The sequence below is a fragment of the Eulemur rufifrons genome, chromosome 8 (assembly GCF_041146395.1).
Source record: "Eulemur rufifrons isolate Redbay chromosome 8, OSU_ERuf_1, whole genome shotgun sequence".
Lineage (NCBI taxonomy): Eukaryota > Metazoa > Chordata > Mammalia > Primates > Lemuridae > Eulemur > Eulemur rufifrons.
Window position 1 is genome coordinate 101,679,559 of NC_090990.1, and position 20,555 is coordinate 101,700,113.

The 20,555-nt window shown below is 53.1% G+C and overlaps 1 protein-coding gene across 1 annotated transcript; it reads right to left on the reverse strand.

Moving 5' to 3' along the window:
* Window positions 1-1,365: 1,365 nt before the first annotated feature.
* On the reverse strand, window positions 1,366-16,251 carry NPR1 (natriuretic peptide receptor 1). The gene is made up of 22 exons (XM_069480575.1): window positions 15,015-16,251; window positions 14,092-14,291; window positions 13,563-13,676; window positions 13,004-13,139; window positions 12,551-12,642; window positions 11,690-11,825; window positions 11,375-11,459; window positions 10,063-10,183; window positions 9,245-9,319; window positions 8,933-9,010; window positions 8,372-8,476; window positions 8,036-8,107; window positions 7,767-7,923; window positions 7,332-7,487; window positions 6,889-7,057; window positions 6,047-6,193; window positions 5,826-5,949; window positions 5,603-5,671; window positions 5,125-5,299; window positions 4,827-4,925; window positions 2,475-2,566; window positions 1,366-2,317 (listed from the first exon to the last, which is right to left on the reverse strand). The coding sequence occupies exons 1-22, from the start codon at window positions 15,724-15,726 to the stop codon at window positions 2,255-2,257; spliced, it is 3,177 nt and encodes a 1,058-aa protein (XP_069336676.1). The 5' UTR covers window positions 15,727-16,251; the 3' UTR covers window positions 1,366-2,254.
* Window positions 16,252-20,555: the final 4,304 nt, after the last annotated feature.

Sequence of the window (20,555 nt, forward strand, 5' to 3'; positions counted from 1 at the left end):
AAGTCCCTCTAGATGTCCCAGCCCCCACCCAGATCTACCTTCTTAAGTCCCCCAGTTCTCTTTGTCATAGCCAGTCTCTTCTGGGGCTGTCTGCTACCGGGGAGGAGGAGTTGGGGCATGGGCGTCAATGTGGACACCTGGGCCCACCAGGAAGTTGAGTAGCTGTGGTTGCCAGGGCAACCATCTTTGGTCAGGCCCTCCGGGTGCTATTCACCCCGGCTTGGCCGGTGAAAAGGACTTGACCACGTAAGCTCCCTCTCCCAATAAATCAAGTCTGCCTGGGGCCAAAAAGGGTGGGTAGGAAGCACAAAACAAGAGGAGTCACTGGACAGGAGGGGGAACAATTTATCCTTTCTTCATCCCCAACCGCCACTCGTGTACCAGGCAGCACTGTCACGTAGGCAGACCTCCAAGCTCCCCGTGCTCCTCTACCTCCAGGTCCCACAGGGCGGGCTCCAGGAAGGGCTCCGGGAGGTCGGGGGAGGGGCCTGTCTGCACTTGATGGATGGTCCTGAAGAAATGTCTGGCACTTTCCTTCCCCGTGGGGGAGGTGAAGCTGCAGCCACCTCTCCCCCGCATTCCTGCCTGCCTGCCTAGGGCGGGGTGTGAGGGGGTGGCTGGAGCAGGGAAAGGAGGGCCTTTAGCCCAGAGAAGAAGCATTTTGCAAACTATCACTCCCATTTGTCTACACTGACGTGGGGAATGGAGGAGCAGGTGGACAATCCCCAAATCTCAAAAAGGACTACACATGGCTGGGCATGGTGGCTGGGCACGGTGTGCCTGTAGTCCCAGTCACTTGGGAGGCTGAGTGGGCAGCATTGGTTGAGCCCAAGAGTTTGAGGCTGTAGTACACTATGATCACTCCTTTGAATGACCACTGAACTCCAGCCTGGGCAACACAGGACGACCTTGTCTCTAAAATTATAAATTTAAGTAAAGAAGAAAAAGGAATCCATATGTTCTCACCCCACTCCAACCCCCTTCCTAGCTCCCAGTCCTCTCCATTCAGTCCACACTAATTATATTATTCCTACTGTATGCCAACCATTGGGTAATATAGCAGTTCTCTGAGTGTGGTACACAGATCTTGGGAATCCCCAAGATTCTTTCAGGGGCTAGATGAGGTCAAACGATTGTCATAATAATACCAAAACATTATTTACCTTTTTGACTATTGACATTTGCATCAGAAGTGCAAAAGCAATGGGGATAGAACTGCTGTGGCCTGACCTATTAATAAATCAAGGCAAATTAGGCATCAAATTCGTCGTATTCTTCACTACCACACAACGAAAAGGTCAGTTTCTCTTAATAAAGCAGTAAAAAATTATCAACATAAAAGGGGTTTATTATCATTCTCTTAAATGAGTTAATAAATAAGAATTTGTTTTAATTTCTAATATGCAAAAATCGATAGATATAACCACATAAACAAAGCTCTTTGGGGCCCTCAATAATTTTCAAGGGTGTAAATGGGTCTTCGGACCAAAAGTGTCAGCACTGCTGGGTCATCCATAGGCTGTAACATGGTCTCCTCAAAGTTGAAGGTGAACTGCAGCCTTTTTCAGACCCTGCATTCCTAGCTTGAGAAGCAAGAGTCTTATTTGAAGTAGAGGGTGGAGAACATGACTGTTTTCTGGCAACCCTCTCTCCCTCAAGAAGAGACACTGTAACTGGAATAAAGATTTTAATGGTCTCTGCCCACAGTGGAAACAAGGCACGCAGGCCTGCGGCCCCTCTGTGCCAGCCGCTCCTCCCCTGTGTGCTGTGTCCACTGTTGGGTGGGTGTGGGGTGGGGTATTGTGGCCCACGTGGGTTAGGCTCAGACATGGACTCCCCACTCCTAGATTCGCCTAGTCTCTTTTCATATTCCCCCTCAGATGGTTCTTTCCCCTCCCAGTGGAAGTCACAGTGTAGCAAGGTTGAGGGAGGAGGACACAGGCCTGGGGAGGAGGATCAGGAATCCACAGTGCAGCTTGGCCTGAGTCGGGGTGGAGAGCGGGGCAGTGCCTATGTGCGTGTGCCTTGGTCCAGCGCTGTGAGCTCAGAGTTCTTGCCCATACCAGTCCTCTCTCAGAGGTTGTATCTGTTGTCTGCACTGGGGTCAGCACACCTGAGCTATTCAACCCACTTCTCCAATCCTTTGGCAATGATGGGGCTGCTGTGGGTGAGGCTGAGGCCTGGCACCTCTCTGTCACCTCTGGCACAGGGTAGGGAGGTGTGGCAGAAACACAGGGACACGAGGGAAGGCAGGTCAGCCTCGGGTGCCACTGCCCTGCTCTCCCAGGAGCCAGTAGGTCCGAACCTTGCCTTTGCCCTGGAGGGAAAAAGAAGAGGAGGTTGGGGTGGAGAGTGGCATACCCACTTTCCCAAATCAGATGAGAGGCCTAGGATGGGCGTGGGATTGGCTACTTGAGAAGGGTGACCCCTCTGGGACCCCAAGGGCTGGTGAGGGCAGAGGCTTCCCTCTCTACCTTCATCTCTACATCCCCTCGAAGCTCCAGCTCAAAACCACCAAACTCCTCCAGGACAGCCTTGGTCTCAGAAGACAAGTGGATCTTCAGGGCTGGGGAGGATAGGGGAGAAAGGAAGGTGAGGATTGCAAGAGATACAGGTTGGAAAGTGGAGGCAGAAGAGATCGGGGACCGTGAGCACAGACAGATGCTCTCCTTCCTTTTAGCCAGGAAGCCTAGTTCAGAGAGGTCCCAGCCCCTCCAAGTAGTGTGAGACCATATTAGCTTCTCCTTTAGAACTCTAGAGCTGTGTTGTCCAATATGGTAGCCACCAATCACATGTACCCTGTTTAAATATAAATTAATTAAAACTAAAAACAGTTAAAAATTCAGAGCCTCAGTTGCACTAGTCATATGTCAAGGAATCAATAGCCACATGTGCCTCTAGGGCTACCATATTGGACAGCGCAGATTATAGAATGTTTTTGTGACTGCAGAAAGTACCATTGGACAGCACTGCCCTGGAGTGTCACCAGGCTCTAGAGAGACAGGACAGCAGAGTGGTTAGGAGCTCACACTTTGGATCCTGCTCTGCTTCAGGATGAATCTCAGCTAGGACACTTGCTTGGGTAAGAAATATAAACTCTCTGTGCCTCATTTCTCTAATCTGTGAAATGTCGATAGTGACAGTACTCATTTCAAAGCCTTGTGGAGGTTAGGTTGGGCAAGGTGGCTCACGCCTATAATGTCAGGACTTTGGAAGGCCGAGTACAGGTGGATTGCTTGAGGCCAGGAGTTCAAGACCAGGGTGGAAAATATAGTGAGATCTCATCTCAAAAAAATAAAAATAAAAATAAAATTTTAAAAGGGAAAGCCTTGTTGTGAGGGTTAAATTTAACATTCATAAAGTATTTGAATAAAATGTGGCACATAGTAAGTACGATACAAGTTGTTGCGATCACTATTTGACTCTGTACCCTCATTTTATGGCTAAGGAAGTGAGGCCTAGGGTAGATCTGCCCAGGCTGCTGAGGAGGCCAGTGATGGAGTGGGGCCCAGTATTCCTGCACCCTTTAACTGCTCCCTGAATCATGTCCCTACTTCCTCTGGGGTCTGCTTCACAGCAAGCTAGTTTTATTGAATAATTTCTTTCTTTTTTTTTTTTTTTTTCTGAGACAAGAGTCTCACTCCGTTGCTCCAGCTAGAGTACCTTGGCATCAGCCTAGCTCACAGCAACCTCAAATTCCTGGGCTCAAGTGATCCTCCTGCCTCAGCCTCCCAAGTAGCTGGAGCTACAGGTGTATGCCACTGCGCCTGGCTAATTTTTTCTATTTTTAGTAGAGACAGGGTCTCACTCTTGCTGAGGCTGGTCTTGAACTCCTGACTTCAAGTGATCCTCCTGCCTCAGTCTCCCAGAGTGCTAGGATTACAGGTGTGAGCCACCGTGCCCTGCTAACAATTTCTGAGAATGTGCTCCTTGAGGACTAGACCTTAGCAAGGGGCTCTACCCTGACAGCCCCAAACACAGTACCCAGTAATATTTGCTGGACCAGATCCCTCTGGGCTGCCGGCACAGGCTCCCACGTGGCCTTTCTTGTACCATGAGGTGTGGAGGGGTCCACATGGACTCCCCAGCTAACTCTGGGTCTGAGTCACCTTTGTATCCCAGGGCCTGGCACTCAGTAGTTGCTCAGTAATGTTTACTGAATTGAATTGTGTTGAATACATCAGGAGGCTAGAAGATAAACAGGAAGTAAGACCAAGGGAAGGGTGGGAGCAAGCGTTTATTAAGTACCTACTGGGTGCCAGGTATTGTGCGAGGTTTTTTACACCCTGAGATAGGCATCATTTTACAGATAAACAGTTGAGGCTCAAAAAAGCTGAATGACAATTTTGTGCTAGGCATTTTATTTGGTTTTTCTCACATAACTCCTATGGGGTAGACATTTTATTCTTATTTTATAGATGAGGAAAACCAAGGCCCAGACAGGTACAGCAAACTAACACACAACTAGCTGTGAAGCTGAGATTCACGCCCAAGTGGGCTGGCTCTGAAGCCCTTTATACTACCCTGAAAAGGGAGCAGAGGGACTTAAAGGAGGACTCCTGCTGGGAACTGTTGAACATTGGCCTGGAAGTACTCGTACGTCACTTGGCAAGAGGGTGGTCACTTGGCAAGAGGGTGCAGCTGGAGTCCGGGTCTCTTGATTAGAGTCAAGGCGATGAGCCCAGACTGAACTAGTATGAGAAGGGGACTTGGGAGGAGAGAGGTCTAGGAGCTGAAACAGGGATGGTGTAGGCAGGAGCTGCCTACAGGGTGGCATTGTCCCTGGCCACCCTGCCCTCCCCACTCCCTACAGGAGGGCACTGTACCTTCCCCGTTGGACTCCATCCTTGAGGCCGTGTTGACTGTGTCCCCAAAGAGGCAATAACGGGGCATCTTCAGCCCTACCACTCCGGCACACACAGGTCCTGGGAGGGGCGAGGGAGAAAGCGGAGCCCATCAGCGAGGGGGCAGGGAGGGGTGTTAAGGGAGATAGGTAGGTGCTCCAGGAGAGTCAGGAGGTGGGATCTGAGGTCCCAGCTGTGAGTGCGAGCCTGCGTGTTATGAGGCGGTGCGGAGTGAGAAGTCTCCCTTCTGAAGCTCCAGGCCTTTGGGGTGCCGCCTCACCTGTGTGGATGCCAATGCGCAAGCGCAGCTGCTCCTGGGGCCGGTGGCGGATGCGGAAGGAGCGCACAGCATCCAGCAGCGCCAGGGCCATGCGGGCCACCTCCCGGGCATGGAGCCGCCCGTTCCGCACTGGGAGCCCCGACACCACCATGTAGGCGTCGCCAATGGTCTCTACCTGTGTTGTGGGGAGGGTTGGGGGCAGAGGGTGCAGGACATGAGGACAGGAACTTTCTCTTCCCTGTGCCGCTGGTCACACCGTGTGCACTGTCACTCTGTCCCCCAATCCGCCTGCCGCTGTCTTTGCTCATCCCCCATTCTGCACGATTTCTCTGTTTCTGGGTCTCCCTGTGTCACTGTCTCTGCCCATGTCCCTTGGTCTCCTCTCTTAAGACTCCACATCATTCTGTCTGCCTCTCACTTTTTTCTGACTCTGTCCACGTCTGTCTGTCTGTCCCTTGCCATCCACTCCCACCCTCACCTTGTACACATCAAAGTTGTCTATGACAGCATCAAAGCAAGTGTACAGGTCATTGAGCAGGGTCACCACCTGGAAGGGAAGAGAAGCTAAGAGGGACAGGGAGTAAGGGACCCCACTTGGGGTTGGGGGAAAAGTGGAAGCAGGAGGAGGGCCCCATGGAATGGAGATGCTAAGCCAAGCCACCGGCCTGCCGGTCTGACACCTGTGGCTGACCCCGGCTTACCTGCATGGGTGTGCTCTCTGCTGACAGGGCTGTGAAACCCACAATGTCACTGAAGTAGATGGTGACACTGTCAAAGGCTTCGGCCTGGACCGTCTCCCCACGCTTCAGCTGCTCAGCCACTGAGCTGAGGGGTCAGAGCAGGTGCAGGATCAGAGGGTGGGTGGGGCCCGGCCAGGGGCTGTGTTTGTGGGAGAGGGGGGTCCCCAGATACAGGCACTCACTGAGGCAGAATCTGGTAGAGCAGGGCCTCGGCCTTGCGCTTCTCCTCCAGGTACGCCTGGGTCCGCTCCTCCACCAGTTCCTCCAGGTTGTTGGCGTACTGCTCCATGCGCGACAGCAGGTTGTCCAGGATGTTGCTGCTGTTCTCCCTGGGGTGGGGGTGGGGGTGGGGCAATGAGAGAGGAGCATGCGGTCCTACCCTGAGTGCCCACCCTGGGCACTCACCCTGCCCAGGCTGTAGCGGCGGCTCTGAAGAGTCAGGGCCGGGGCACAGCAGCATAGAGGAGCAGGGGAAAAGGGCAGGAGGAAAGTTTAATTCATCTCTGAGACCCCAGTGTCAAGCATGAAGCTTCAGACATGGATATTTTGTTCATCTTTGTGCTATTAACACTAGGAGGTAGAGCAGGTGGAGAAGGACTAGTGTCAGCTGTGGACAGAGAGGTGGCACACAGGCCGCAGAGGGCTGTGTCTGGAGGAAGCGGGCTCCAGTGGGCACACTGGGAAAGGACTACCATGGGCTGGGTCAGGGGCTCCTGTGGGTGGCCGAGAGCCCACAGGGGAGGAGACGGGAAGGTGGGAGGCCAGGGTGTGTGGCTGATTTACTCTGCACACTGCTGAAAGTCTAGGGGCCAGTGGGGGCAGTGGGCAGGAAGGGTGTGGGGTATCAATAGTGGAGGGAAAGGTAGGAAAGGTGGGAGATGGTGGGGACAGTGGAGTCGTACAGTGTTTGCAAAGGCAGCCGTGTATGGGAAGTCCTCTGCTGCTGCAGGGACAAGACAGAAGTGTTGGGTATATGGGAGCCGTGGTAGGGGAGCCTGGGGGACTCACGACTAACACCAGAGACCTGTTAAACTTGCGCAGTGTCAGGCGGATCTGCTGGAATGGTGGCCTCTCCTGTGGGTCCTCGGCCCAGCACCGCTGCATCAGCTGCCCCAGCTCCTCCAGGTGGCTCTGCAGGGCCAGGGAGGGCCGGAAGGGGGGCTGCTCACCCCGAATCACACGCTCGATGATCTCTGTATTGTTGGGGGGAGAGGGGCTGAGGGGCGGGGTTAGCCAAGGGCCTAGTGAGAGACTGGGGGCAACCAGCTTGGCTGGGTTGGGGCAGTCCAGGACCAATGTGTGGAACAGGGGAGCTGGGCGGGCAACTGGTCACCGGCAGCAGTGGGTCAAGCATGGCCCAAGCCCCATTCCAGAAGGAAGGTGTGGTGGTGCCTCCAGGGTCCTCATCCTTGGGCCTGGGGTTAGTTGAGGCTGTGGCAGGGATATGGGGAAGTATGGTCCTCTCACCTTTGGGACTGAGGTCCAGACCTTCCACGTGGAAGACCCCACTCCTCAGGGCAATCTCCTGAAGGATGATCCCAAAGCTGTACACATCACCAGCCTGGGAGCCCCGGGCATGGGGCGAAGCCATTCGCAGGAGCTCAGGGGCTGTCCACAGCTTTTCTGTGGGTCAGAGGTCAGGAGTCACAGGGTGAGGAAGCCCAAAGCTAAGGGTCGAGGGGGAAATAAGGATGTAGCCAAGATTGATCCAGACATATTGGACCAAGTGTTAGAGCCAAAAGAGGCCTTAGAGACCACTTAGTCTGACCTCCCCCCTTTCACTGATGAATGAATTGAGGCTGGAGTCAGCAAACTCATGCCCAAGGCCATCAGAGGCCAGGCATCGGTCCCCTACTGGGTGGTGCTCAGGGTGGGTGTTAGGGGTTGAGAGTCGGGGCTCACTGGCATAAAGGGTGTGTCCTTGCTCTGGCTCCGGGTCCCTGAAGCTCTCCAGCCCATAGTCAGTGATCTTGAGCACAAAGCGCCCATCTACCACGCAGTTGGATGACTTGAGGTTCCCATGGGAGCAAATGGCCCCATTGTGTAGAAACAGCATACCCTGGGAAATTTGGGGAGGCAGAGGTCTTGGGCATGAGTGGGACCTCCAACCATGGCCAGGAGAAGCATGCCTGGACCCTCCCCACATGTCCAGTGGACCCTGCGGGGCCTACCTTGACGATGTCATTGGTGAGAGAGTATCGGAACATCCAGTCCAGGGTGATGCTCTCATTCTCTAGAATGTCCTGCTGGGGCAGGGAGGGTCAGACCAGTCCCCTGCAGACTCCCCCTGGGAGTGGGAGGAGGGTGCAGGGTCCTACTGACATAAACCACGGAAAAGGACAAAGCCTTGGATTTACTGCAGTGCCGTTGCCCTTCCCCCACTCCCACCTTCCAGGTGGAGCCAAAAAGGTCAGAAAGAGGAGGCGGCTTGCCTGGGGTCATGTGGCCAGTCAGGGGCAGAGCCAGGGCTAAGACCCAGGTTTCCTGACACCCACTTGTCCCCTCACCTGCAGGCTCCCACGGGGACAGTACTCTGTGAGGATACAGATGTTGGGGGGGTCGGTGCAGGCCCCCACAAACCTGGTCAGGTGTTCATTCTGCACATCCCGCATCTGCAGGTGGGAGCCAGCATCAGGAGCCTGACAGACACCTTGCTTCTCACCAAGTTGCCACTAGCCCTGGGGACCCTCACTCTCCTCAAGACACTATTCATTTTCTGCAGACATTGCGAGGACCTTCGCTGGTGATTCCCACCGTGTTCTTTACCCACCCCGCTCTAGAATCTGCTCCCTACTCCCTCTGCCTCCCAAGCCCTCTACCCCCTGGGGCATCTGTGTACGGCCCCTTAAGGACCTTCCTCCAGGGTATCCCCAGTGATCCCATCTCCCATCTTACACTCCCCCCTCTCCTAGCCACAAGATGCAAGGGTCCATCCCAGGGCCACAGTCCCTACCCTTTCCTGGGATACCCTGAGGCCCCTCCACAGCCAGTTGTGTTGGCCAGAGTGTTGGCCAACCTCCCTTGTGTCCCCACGGGACCCTTCTCCAGGCCTCACTCCCCCACATTACATGCTTCAGTTCAAACAGGACTTTTCGTGTCAGCTCAATGCGTTTCCGGTTCACACGTTTCACAGCCACAAGGTTGCCCTGGGCCAGGAATGGAGACTGTCACTGTGAGGAGCATGGCCCTGTGCCCTGGGAACTCCAACTGCTCCGACAGCCCACCCCTCCCCCAGGACCCTCAACTGCTCCCAAGAACCCACCCCAAGGGCTCCCAGCTTCTTCCTGCAAGCCCAGTCCTGCCCTGGGCCCCTCCCCCAGGCCTCTGTCAGAGCACACCCCTGTCCCAGTCCCCAGGACAGTGACCATTCCCCAGCCCACCTTATAATATGCTGTTTTGGCAAAGACCTGGAACTGGCCCTCTGTGGTCAGCAGGGAGCCATAATTGGAGCCTCTCTGCAGGGGTGGAGGGCGGGAGGGGTGGTCAGCCATGGGCCTAGCCTGCATCCTGGTTGCTTGAGCTCTGGTCTTTCTTTACCACCCTGCCTTGTCTTTGTGTCACCCTCCTTTATATTCCATGTCTTGAAGTCCTCTCCTTATTTACTTGTCTTTTTTTTTAAGAGGTGAGGTCTTGCTGTGTTGCCAGGTTGCAGTGCAGTGGCTTTCACAGGTTTGATCCCACTACCTATCAGCAAGGGAATTTTGACCTGTTCCATTTCCAACCCGGGCCAGTTCACCCCTCCTTAGGCAATCTGGTGGTCCCTCGTTCCCTCCAGGAGGTCATAATATTGATGCCAGACTTAGTGTTGACACCCCACTGGCATAGTGCACTGTGCAGCCCAGAACTTCTGCGCTCAAGCAATCCTCCCACTTCAGCCTCCCGTGTAGCTGGGACTTCAGGCACACGCCACCATGCCTAGCATTTTATGTTTTTCAAAAAATGTGTTTTCACATATACTATCTTCTTTGACCTTTGAAAGAGCCCTGTAAGGGCCACTCTATAGCTGTAATCATCATGTGAAACAGTCTCAGAGAGGGAATGTGATTCGTTCAAGGTCACACAGCAAGTGAAGGCAGAGCTGAGACTAGAACCTGCTCTCTACCGTCCCATCAGACACTGCCCTGGTGCTCAGCTCTCCTTTACTACCCTCCCCAACTCACACATCCACCCAGACACACACAAGCCCCTCTGTTCTCACCCCGCTCAGGGTCAGCCTGCTGCCCGCGTTCCGCAGGTGCCTCTCAAGGCTGCTGGGCTGTACGTCCTCCCAGCGGATCCGCCACAGCTCCGAAGCCAGCTCCTTCTCCAGCTGCATCTTCCTGGGGCGTGAAGCCTGCATCTGAGCCCATGTCTGAGGGCCTGACCCGGGGCGGGAGTGCTCAGCAGCCCCTCCTCACACCCCTGGGACCACTCCATGTGCTAAGAGATGGCTGGGGGAATTCTGTCCTCAGGGCTGAGAGCCAGGAGGCCAGCCTGGGTGAAATTCTGCCTCACCAGGGACTTTGGCATGGACACCTCAATGTCCTCCTTTGGAAATTGGGGGCCTTAATAACTATTTCCGTCTTAACTATTGTAAAAATGAAAAAAAAAAAAATGCTGTGTGTGGAAGTGCCTGGCACATAGTGTATGCTCAACCCACATCAATTTTCTCCCCTGCCTCCTTGCTCTCCTGTGTCATTTTCTTTTTTTTTGAGACAGAGTCTCACTCTGTTGCCCAGGCTAGAGTGCCGTGGCGTCAGCCTAGCTCACAGCAACCTCAAACTCCTGAGCTCAAGCGATCCTCCTGTCTCAGCCTCCCGAGTAGCTGGGACTACAGGAATGTGCCACCATGCCCGGCTAATTTTTTTCTATATATATTTTTAGCTGTCCATATAATTTCTTTCTATTTTTAGTAGAGGTGGGGTCTCGCTCTTGCTCAGGCTGGTCTCGAACTCCTGAGCTCAAACGATCCGCCCACCTCGGCCTCCCAGAGTGCTAGGATTACAGGCGTGAGCCACCGCGCCCGGCCATCCTGTGTCATTTTCTGTCCTTGCATTTTAGTCTCCACTGGGAGGCGGGAACGGGGCTCATCCGGCTCTGTTCTCCACTCTAGCTTTGGCACCTGGCACACAGCAGGATTCACCACCCCTGCTCAACTAATAAGGGCCTAATCCCGAAGGTTCTGAACCAGTGCTTCCCTTCTGGCCTGTAGGAGTGGCAAGGGAGACCAGTCTACAGGCAGAGTCCACATCCCCATGATGTCACTCCCAACTTTGCTGCTCCTCCTTAGACCTCTCAGATGCTCCCAGGCCTCTGCTATCCCTGTCCCTTCTCTCCCCCATCCCATTCCCTCCTCCCTTTCTCTTCTCTGGGTCTTAAGGCCCTCATCTCCCTTGGCCTTCCCCTGCTGCCCCTTCACCCCTTCCCTCTTCCCTCAGGGTCCTTGCCACCTCCTCTGCTGTTGGTTCTCCAGGCTGCCCCTCCGCCCCCTGCCCACCTGCCTCACTCACCATGCCCATGCCACAGCTCACCTGTATATGAAGAAGGAGACAATCAGAATGCTGAGCAGGGAGAGGCTGCCCACCAAAGCCAGCACCTCCAGCATGGAAAAGTGGTCTGCAAGAGAGTCCGAGTTGCAGCAAGAGAGATTTGGGTTCGACAGCAGAAGGAAGAGCCTTCTAATAGTCAATCAGTGAACTGGGAGGATGAATGAAGGGAAGAAAAGGGCAGGAGGAGTCTTTCTCCAGAGAACCCGCAGCGTGAGAGAGGAGCACCTATTTGACTCCACTTAGGGGCAGGGAGGCAGCATCTCCAGAATGGAGGCCTGGAAGGCCAGGGCCAGTCACCTTGGTTGCAGGCTGGGTCCTCATTGTCAAAGCCACATTTGGGGATGTCAGGAGGAGGGTATCCCAGTGGCCAGTTCAGTTTGCGCCCTGACACGGCCACCAGCTCTTGGGAAGTCCCATTGTAGTTCAGTACAACCTATGGGAGAGCAGGAGTGGTGGGTGGGCGAGAGCCTGGGGGGAGGTCTCCTGCCTAGTGGGGCAGTCCTGCCTCTCACCTGCCTCAGCTCTGCTTCAGGGCCTTTATCTGGGCTGTCAACTCTTCACTAAGACCCTGCTGTGACTGGATACAGAGACCTCATGCCCATGCACGTTACCAAGGTGTAAACACTTGAAAACTATTCAAGGGCTTTAAAAAGAAAATGCCACATAGAACCCTACTCCTACACTCAGAGTTTATAATCTTGGTTGAGGCACATAGAAAACAGGAAAAGGTAGTGCCTCAGTCTACATGCCCAGGCCTAATTCACGTCTCCCTCTTCTAGGAAGCCTCCTCTGGATGATCTGTTCCTTGATGCCTTTGGCCTCAATCCCTTCCTGTCCCCTCTGCACTTAGAGAGCTGTGTATTGTACTCCTCTAGGCCCTCAGTTGGCCTGTCTCTGCTGGGAAGCAGTCCCACTTGCCTACCCTAGGAGCTCCCTGAGGTTCCAGGAGGTTCCCCAAGTGTGATGCCTGAGAGTCCTTATCATTCTGGTTGCTCCCCCAGACTGGAGATGGGTCTGTTTTATCCAGGGCTCTCATAAGTGTGCAGGCATGGTGGAGTGACCACAGAATAAACAAGTGCCCTGGCAGGGCTGTTGGGGGAAGCAGGAGGATGAGATGTCACTCTGAGTTGGTACTTTCTTCTGGGTGCACAAACTTACCCTGAAGGCACCAGTTTCAGGATCCATATCCCAGAGGGAGAAGTCAGTCTCCCGATCTCCATTGCTGTCAATTTTCAGGTATCCTGTCACACCTGGGGGTATGGGGGCAGATGGCTGTGTTCTGAGAGAATGGAAGTTCAGGGATGCCCTACTTCGTCTCTCCATGCCCTGATCTCTGCCTTGCCCTCCAAACATATATATGTACAGAACAATAGTAACTAGTAAAAGGGACAGATGTTTCAGCAGCAGGGATGATTGAAGCTGGACATTTAGGAGGACTTCTGGAGGGAAAAAGGGCCTGAAGGAAGCTGTGGAGGTAAAGAAGGGAGGAAAAGACTGACATGGCGAGTGACTACCTGTGCTGGGGGGCTGCAGGCTTCTCATGGCCTCCCGTGGGACCCCTGCAAACCCCCGTCCCCCATCAGCCCATTCCAGCCACTTCTAGGCCTTGACCTTGGAAGCTTCGGTTCCACATCCGCTGAGTGATGTCCTCCCCATCAGTGACTGTTCCCCCATGTGCCAGAGTCTCTGTCACTGCTTGGACATAGAGCAGAAGCCCATCGTGGAAGGATGCTGGGATGATGTTCACCTGTAGAGGCAGGCAGAGCTCAGCTGTGGTGGGAGGTAGGAAGGGCACAGAGTGGGGTGCTGCAGGGGAGGGAACAGGAGGCACTGGGGGCTCGGAAGAGGATGGGAGGAAATGACACCCCCACATTACAAAGAGATTTTACTACTTAAAAGATGCCTTCGCATATACCACTGCTTTCTGAATCCTGCTAGGCAGATAGGGTAGGATGTATTGTCTCGATTTGCCTGATGAGGACCTGAGTTTCAGAGCTTGAACTTGCTGTGTCCCCATCCATTATCAAGAAAGATAAGAGAACAATGGGAAGAGAGAGAAGGAGAGAACTGGGAATACATGGATGGCTGAGAGGACAGGATGGAGACTGGCAGGGGGTCATGGAGTGAGGGCTGGAGGTCCACTCTGGGGGGTCCCAGGACCCCCTCCTACCAGGCCATCCTCCATGGTGAAGTTGAACTGCTCATGGGCCAACTGTTTTAGCTGCTTCAGGAATTCCAAGTACTCAGGATTATCCGGCTCTTTATATGTAATGATTTTGGCAGCCTGAGGAGGGGGTCAATGGAGAGGGGAGTTGGAAGCTGACTCCAGTTCTCCCAGTACTATGGGGCCCCAGTTGTCGGGGGGCTACCTCCTATAGCTGCATCTCTGCTTAGCTCAAGGTCAAACTGGACCCTATGTCCTACATGAGGTGATGCCTGCTCCAAAGCAGAGGATCCAATGGGATGGCTTCTCCAAGTCCTGCCCAGTCTATGGGACTTTAATGTCCTCCCACCTCGGCCCATTCTTTTATCTTTTGAGCTCCCTGGCTCTGAACCTCCCTGGCCAGACCCCTACCCTTCATTGCCTAACTCCCTGTGAATATTGACAACCTCTTTTCTGGAATCCATTCAGACACTGAGGGACATAGTGTCCCAAAATGATGTGCCACCACCTCAGAGTCCCACAGCCTGGCTCTCACCTGAAAGGCCTGGCGGGCACTGACATCCTGCCCATCCCCTCTCTCCCAGGGCCTGCGGGGAGCAGGGCCCTGAGCACCTTGAAGACTTTGCCCAAAGACATCTAGGTGGAAGAAAACGTAGTCTTCTCCACTCAAGCCAGCTTCCAAGGCCAGGAGCATGAGGGTTCTGAAGGCATCTGGGGAGCTGCAGATGTAGATAACTGGAGGGGAAAAGGGAGTTAGTGAGAAAGCCTAGGTACTAGGGGAGACAGAAGGGGAAGGGAAGCTGGGGCACCCAGGGGAGGAAGTTTAGAGATGGGGGCATGAGAAACCAGTAAGAGTTAAGTGGCAATTCTTGGCTGAGTCTAGAACATGGCAGGAGAAAGATGAAGAAGGGCGGGAGGAGGAGGTGTGAGGGGGCAGAGGAGAGGGAGCAGAGATAGGGAGAGGGGGATAGTGGAGCTGAAGGTGGGGAAGGTGGGGCCAGGAGGAAGGAGAGGGAGAGGGAGAGGTGGGGCCAGCGAGAGAAGGGATGGGGAGAGGAGAGAGAGTGTGGGAGCAATGGGAGGAGAGGGTGGAGGAGGGGATAAGGCTGTAGGGAAGAGAGAAAACGGGGAGAAAGAAAGGGAACTAAGGGGTGCTGGGATGGCACAGGCATGTTCTCACTCCTGTTATCTATGGAAGAACTAGTGGGACGGAGTGGGGCGGGGGGGGGGCGGTGAGGGTGTGGGAAGGTGAAGAGACTGGGGCAGGGGCGGGGTGGGGGGTGTGGAAGAGAGGGGGATAGAAACTCAGAGGTGGAGGAGGCTGGGGCGGGGGTGCTGAGACAAGAATGAAGAGCAGCGAGAAAGGAGAAAACTGGCCCAGAGAAGAGAGGAAATCCCGGTGCCTTTGGCGGGTCAAAGGGAGGCCAAGCGGCGGGACCCAGTGTGCCCGCCTCTCACCTCGGCCTTTGCGCCGCATGGTCCGCAGCAGCATGGTGTAGTGGTCGTGGTCGCCCTCGGCGAACTCCAGGTGGTCCACTGTGATGTTGAGGCGGTCGCTGACCCGTATATACAGCCCCTCCACTAGGAAGAAGCAGCGCTGGTCGTCGCCGGGCCGGTAGGCGTAGAGCACAAGCGCCTGGCGCTCCCAGCCCAGCCGTCGGTGCAGCGCCGCCACGAAGTCGCCCAGCTTGGCGTAGCTGGGCCCGGCGCGGGTGGTCAGCGCATACTCGTCTTTGGCCCCGAAGCCCAGCGCGGGGGCGCCCGCCGTGAGCAGCGGCACCCGCCAGTGCGCGGTGAAGCGCCCCACGGGGGCTGCGGCGTACACGCAGCCGGGGCCCAGGAACACCGCGGGGTTGTGCTCCCACTTGAGGTCCACCGCAGCCAGGGGCGCGGCGGTGTCGGAGCAGACGCCCAGCGCGTTCTCGCTGCTGCCCAGCACCGTGCGGACCGTCCAGCCCCGCAGTAAGTCGGGCTGCGCCTTCACCCGGGCCAGGGCCAGCTCCACGGCGGGTCCCACGCGCGCCCAGGACCACGGGTACGAGGTGTTGGCCAGCGGCAGCACCACGGCCACCGTCAGGTAGCCCGCGTGGCTGCCTCGGAGCAGCAGCAGCGGCGGCAGGAGCAGGAGCAGGCGCAGGCGGGCGCCCGCTGGGCGCAGGGGGCCTGGCATGGCCTCAGCGGGCACCGTGGCGGGCGAGCGCTCCCACCATGGCCTCCTCGGTCCCCTCCGGCTCAGCGGCCCGTCCCAGGCATCGGGCGCGCCCCTAAGGGAAGGAGCGGGGCGGGGGCGCTCACCCCGGGGCTCGCTGCCCCCAGTATCTGCGACAGTCAGGGCTAAGAGCGCGAGGGGCGCGAACCCGGGCGGGCGTGCCACGGAGGGGTGCGTGGAGCAGGTGGGCGCTAGGAGAGCGTCGGCCAGAGAGGACCAGAGTGTGAGCGACGGTGTGTGTGTGAGAGAGAGAGAGAGAGAGAGAGAAAGAGAAAAAAAGCGAGCGAGCGAGCGAGCGCTCCGGGGAGAAGGATGGGAGAGGGCGCGCGAGGGAGGGATGGGGAGTGAGTGTTCGTAGGCGTGCGTGAGCGCCTGCCCCAGGGCGTGTGCCAGAAGGGGCGTCCCGCTGGCCCGAGTCTCCCGCTGTCCGGGGGGAACCGTGGAGGACCCGAGCCAAGCTCCGAACCCTGCCTCCCGGCCGCTTCCCCTCCCAGACTCGGTGACAGAAGAGCCAATCCTGGATCTTTAACTCCTTCCTGCCCCGAAGTCTCCGGCTCGCCCCCGCCCCCCGGCCGGCGCGCTTTCCCTGCAGACCCTCTTCCCGCTTCCGCGCTGCCCTGGGTCTTCCAGCTCCGCGGAGCAGCGCCTTGCGAAGGGGCGCCCCCGCGGGACTGGGAGGAGGGCTGAATAGAGATGTATGTGGGAGCAGCCAGGGGCCGCTTGCGCCTCACCTTTTCCCTCCCCTCCTACCTGATTTCCTCTGCGGATGAGGGAAAGATGTGCTGTTTTGGATCTTGGCAGCAAACAGTGTGAGTGTGTGGATGTGTGTGTCTGGGGGGCGGGCGGCGGGCGGGAGACGGGTGTCTGGAGGCGTAAAAGTGAAGGCGTTAAAGTAGGAGCGCCCAGAGTGCTCATTACCTAGTCCGTCTAGGATTCTCCTCCCCTTTCGTCCCCTCCGCCTTCCAGGTTGTGCGGGTTAGCCTTGGGATAAGGACCAGGTGGGAGAGCTTAATTAACTCTTTAGTTCCCAAATGATTGTAGGAAGAGGGGGAGAGCTGGTGGGTGGCTGGGGGTGGGGAAGAAGTGGACCTCAGAGCTGTTCCTGGAATGTGAGTGTGTGTTTGTTTTGTGTTGAGGAAGATTGTCAAAATGGAGTCTGGTGGTGGCCGTGGGAGATGGTCTGGGAAATGACCATAGGAGGCGTAAATTGGGCAGAGGGTTTTGGGGCACTTGACAGCGAGGCCCCTGGTCCAAACCACTGTGGAATCAGTCTGCCCTCTAATGGTCAGCAGGAGTCATTGACGGTATTGCGCCGCAACTTCTCCAAGCTTCGCCTGAGCAGGACCTAATATAGGAAACTTCTGTTAAACATTTCCAGCGGAACTTCTGTGCGTCAAGCACCCGCTAGGTGCTAGGGACATAAAGACGAATATATATAGTCCGTGACCTTGAGGAGCTCTATTTGAGACAAATAGCCATAATGCAATATGCATTAAGCACTACAACAGAGACATGGATAAATTGCTAAGGGGCTCAAAGGAGGGCAATTAATTCTGCCTGGATTGGGGCCAGGAAAATTTCCAAAGAGAAATAATTCAACAAGGGTAGAAGGATGAAAAAGGTATTCTGTGTAGAGAGAGCAGAATATTGAAGTAAATTTCCTATACATGGAATTTTAGGGGATTTCTGAATATTAGAGAGCAAATGATGGCCCATGGGCCAATTTCAGATGGCAGGCATGCTTTGTTTGGCTTTAATTCTCTCTATATATATTTTACTTAATTGCCTACACTTAAAAATCAGGAGATGGTACATGAATATCTGGATTTCTGACTTTTGTTGAAATATTGGAAGAGCTGGCAATATAGGTCCTGCATCCCTCCATGAGCAATCAGCTGGGACACGTATCCATTACCTGCGGGTTCCTTGGCACCCTGCTTCACTCAAGTGCACTACCTGCCTGGCTGCAGAAGGAGTCTGTGGTTTCAACGCTGATCTAGGATGTAAGGTGTGTGCATGTAGGAATGACTGAGGAGGGAGGCAGGAAAGAGTGTGGCAGTTTGAGCCAGATCTTGAAAACTTTTGTATGACAGGCATAATGTTTTTGTTATGTAATGGAGAGGAGGGATCTAGAGGTTGCAGAGGTAGATGAAAGATAAGGAGATGTTTTGTAAATAGGATCAATTGGACTTTGGGAAGTGAAGACATTATACAAATAACAGAGGTCTAGGAGACATTGACCCTATTAGTTGAGAAGCTGAAGAAGGAGGTTTGGGGAGGGTGATAATTTTAGTTTATTGAGTTTGAGGTGGCTATAGACACCCAAGTGGAGGGGTGCAATAGGCCTCTGGATTAGTGGAGCTGGAGGTCAGAAGAAATGACTTGACTAGAAATATATAATAGTTTAGTAATTGAGCTCCTCTCAGTAACAGTGGATTACCAATAATGGTAGACAACTAAAAGTGTTGGATGAAATACTTTTAAAAAAATCAAATTACTGATAAGATAATGAGGAATTATTGGTGTGAGAGCATGAAAGGCTAGGAAAGCAAGAGAGGTGAGCCCAGCAGTAGGGCTGCTTTTACCCTGAGGTCATTGGCTGATTTGGAATTGGTGGCAGACAATAGGCTGTGTTGGGGTAACGAGACAAAAATTGGAGTCCAAATGTCCCCAAAGGTAAAAGCCCTGGTAAACCACCTTCCTGTAATGGGCTGGGATCTTGAAAGGCTGCACTCCTAGGGGAAGTTTGGAGGTAGGGTAAATAGATGTAAATAGAAAATCCAGACCCCAAACATTCAAAAACCAAAATTAAGAACCAATTGATAGATTTAACAGCAGGTTAGACTCAACTAAGGATCAAGTAATAAACTGGAAGAAAGAACAGAAGATACTACCCAGAATGAAGCATGGATAAGAAGGAATGGAAAACATAAAAGACAGGGTAACAGACAAAGAGGACACTGGAAGAAAGTCTAATGCATCTTTATTTGGAATCCAGGAAGGAGGGAGATAATAGGTTAAAACTAGTTCTTTTTTTTTATTTTTTGTTTTTTGAGACAGAATCTCGCTCTGTTGCCCAGGCTAGAGTGCCGTGGCATCAGCCTAGCTCTCAGCGAGCTCAAACTCCTGGGCTCAAGCAATCCTCCTGCTCAGCCTCCCGAGTACCTGGGACTACAGGCATGTGCTACCATGCCTGGCTAATTTTTTCTCTCTATATTTTTAGTTGTCCATATAATTTCTTTCTATTTTTAGTAGAGACTGGGTCTCGCTCTTGCTCAGGCTGGTCTCGAATTCCTGAGCTCAAGTGTTCCTCCAGCCTAGGCCTCCCAGTGTGCTAGGATTACAGGCGTGAGCCACTGTACCCGGCCTCAAATAAGATTTTTTAAAAATCCGTATCTGGACCCCTCAGAGTGAAAGTGTAGGAAATTTAAATCAAAGATAAAATCTTTAAAATAGTCAGAAAGAAGAGGTTTGATTAACTTCAAAGGAGCAACAAACTAGATTTGACAACTGTTTCTTTTACAGCAAAAATGCGAGCCATAGACAATAGAATAACAAGTATTAAATAAGAGTACTGAAAGACAATAACTTGCAACCTAAAATTGCAGATCCAGAGACAATGTTTTTTAAAAACAAAGGTGAAATGAAGACATATTCAGACAAACCCAAACCAGGAGAGTTAGCTAACAGCAGAAGGGCACTAAATTCTCAAGCAGAAGGAATATTATTCCAGATGGAAGGTTGAGATGCAGGAAAAAAAATAAAGAGCCTTAAAAATGGTAAATCTAGCATAGTGGTGCATGCCTGTAGTCCCAGCTATTTGAGAGGCTGAGGCAAGAGGATCCCTTGACCCCAGGAGTCCAAAGCCAGCCTGGGTAACATATAGAGACCTCTCCACTTCTCTAAAAAAAAAAAGAAAAGGAAAGGAAAAGAAAGAAAAAAATGGTAAATCTAGATGGTTAATCTAGATGACAATTGACTTAATTAGTAAGTATTAATATTCTGTGGGATTTAAAATATATAGTGAATTTAAGTTCTATGTACGTATACACCTACCCTTACCCAAGAGAAATGAATGCATCTCACCACAAGACATCTTGTACAAAAATGTTCATAGTATCTTTATTCATAGTGGCCCCAAACTGGAAAGAACCCAAATGTATTCACCAGCCTCTCAGCCAGTTGGAGTTCCTGAATTCATCGACAGAAGAATGGATAAACCAGCTGTGGTATAGTTATACAACGGAATACTTCTCATTTAGAAAAAAAGAACAGATTGCTGATAAATGCAAAAGCATGAAAGAATCTTGAAAAATGCAAAAACATAAAAGAATCTTGAAAGGTGTTAAGCAAAAGAAGCCAGACCTCCCAGTCCCCAGAGAGAGTACATACAGTATGAGTCCATTTATGTGAAGTTAGAAAATAAACAAAACTAATCCATGATAAGAGAAATGAGAATAGTAATTGCCTCTTGGGGCAGGACAAAGGGGTATGAGTGAACTTTCTGAGGTGTTAAAAATGTTCTTTATTTTAATCTGGGTGGTGATCACATGAACAGAGTACATTTCCACTTCAGATCTGTGCATTCTGCTGTAGTAAATTATGCATCAATAAAGCTCTTAAAAGAATTACACAACAGATTAGAAAAAGAGTTCCTAACTTTCAATTAAGGGTAGGGGTGGGGTGGGGAGGAGGAATAATAAACATTAATCAATGCAAAAGAAGCAGGAAGGGGGAGGAAAGGATTACAGGAGGGACAAAAAGCACATAGTAATATGATTGATTTAAAG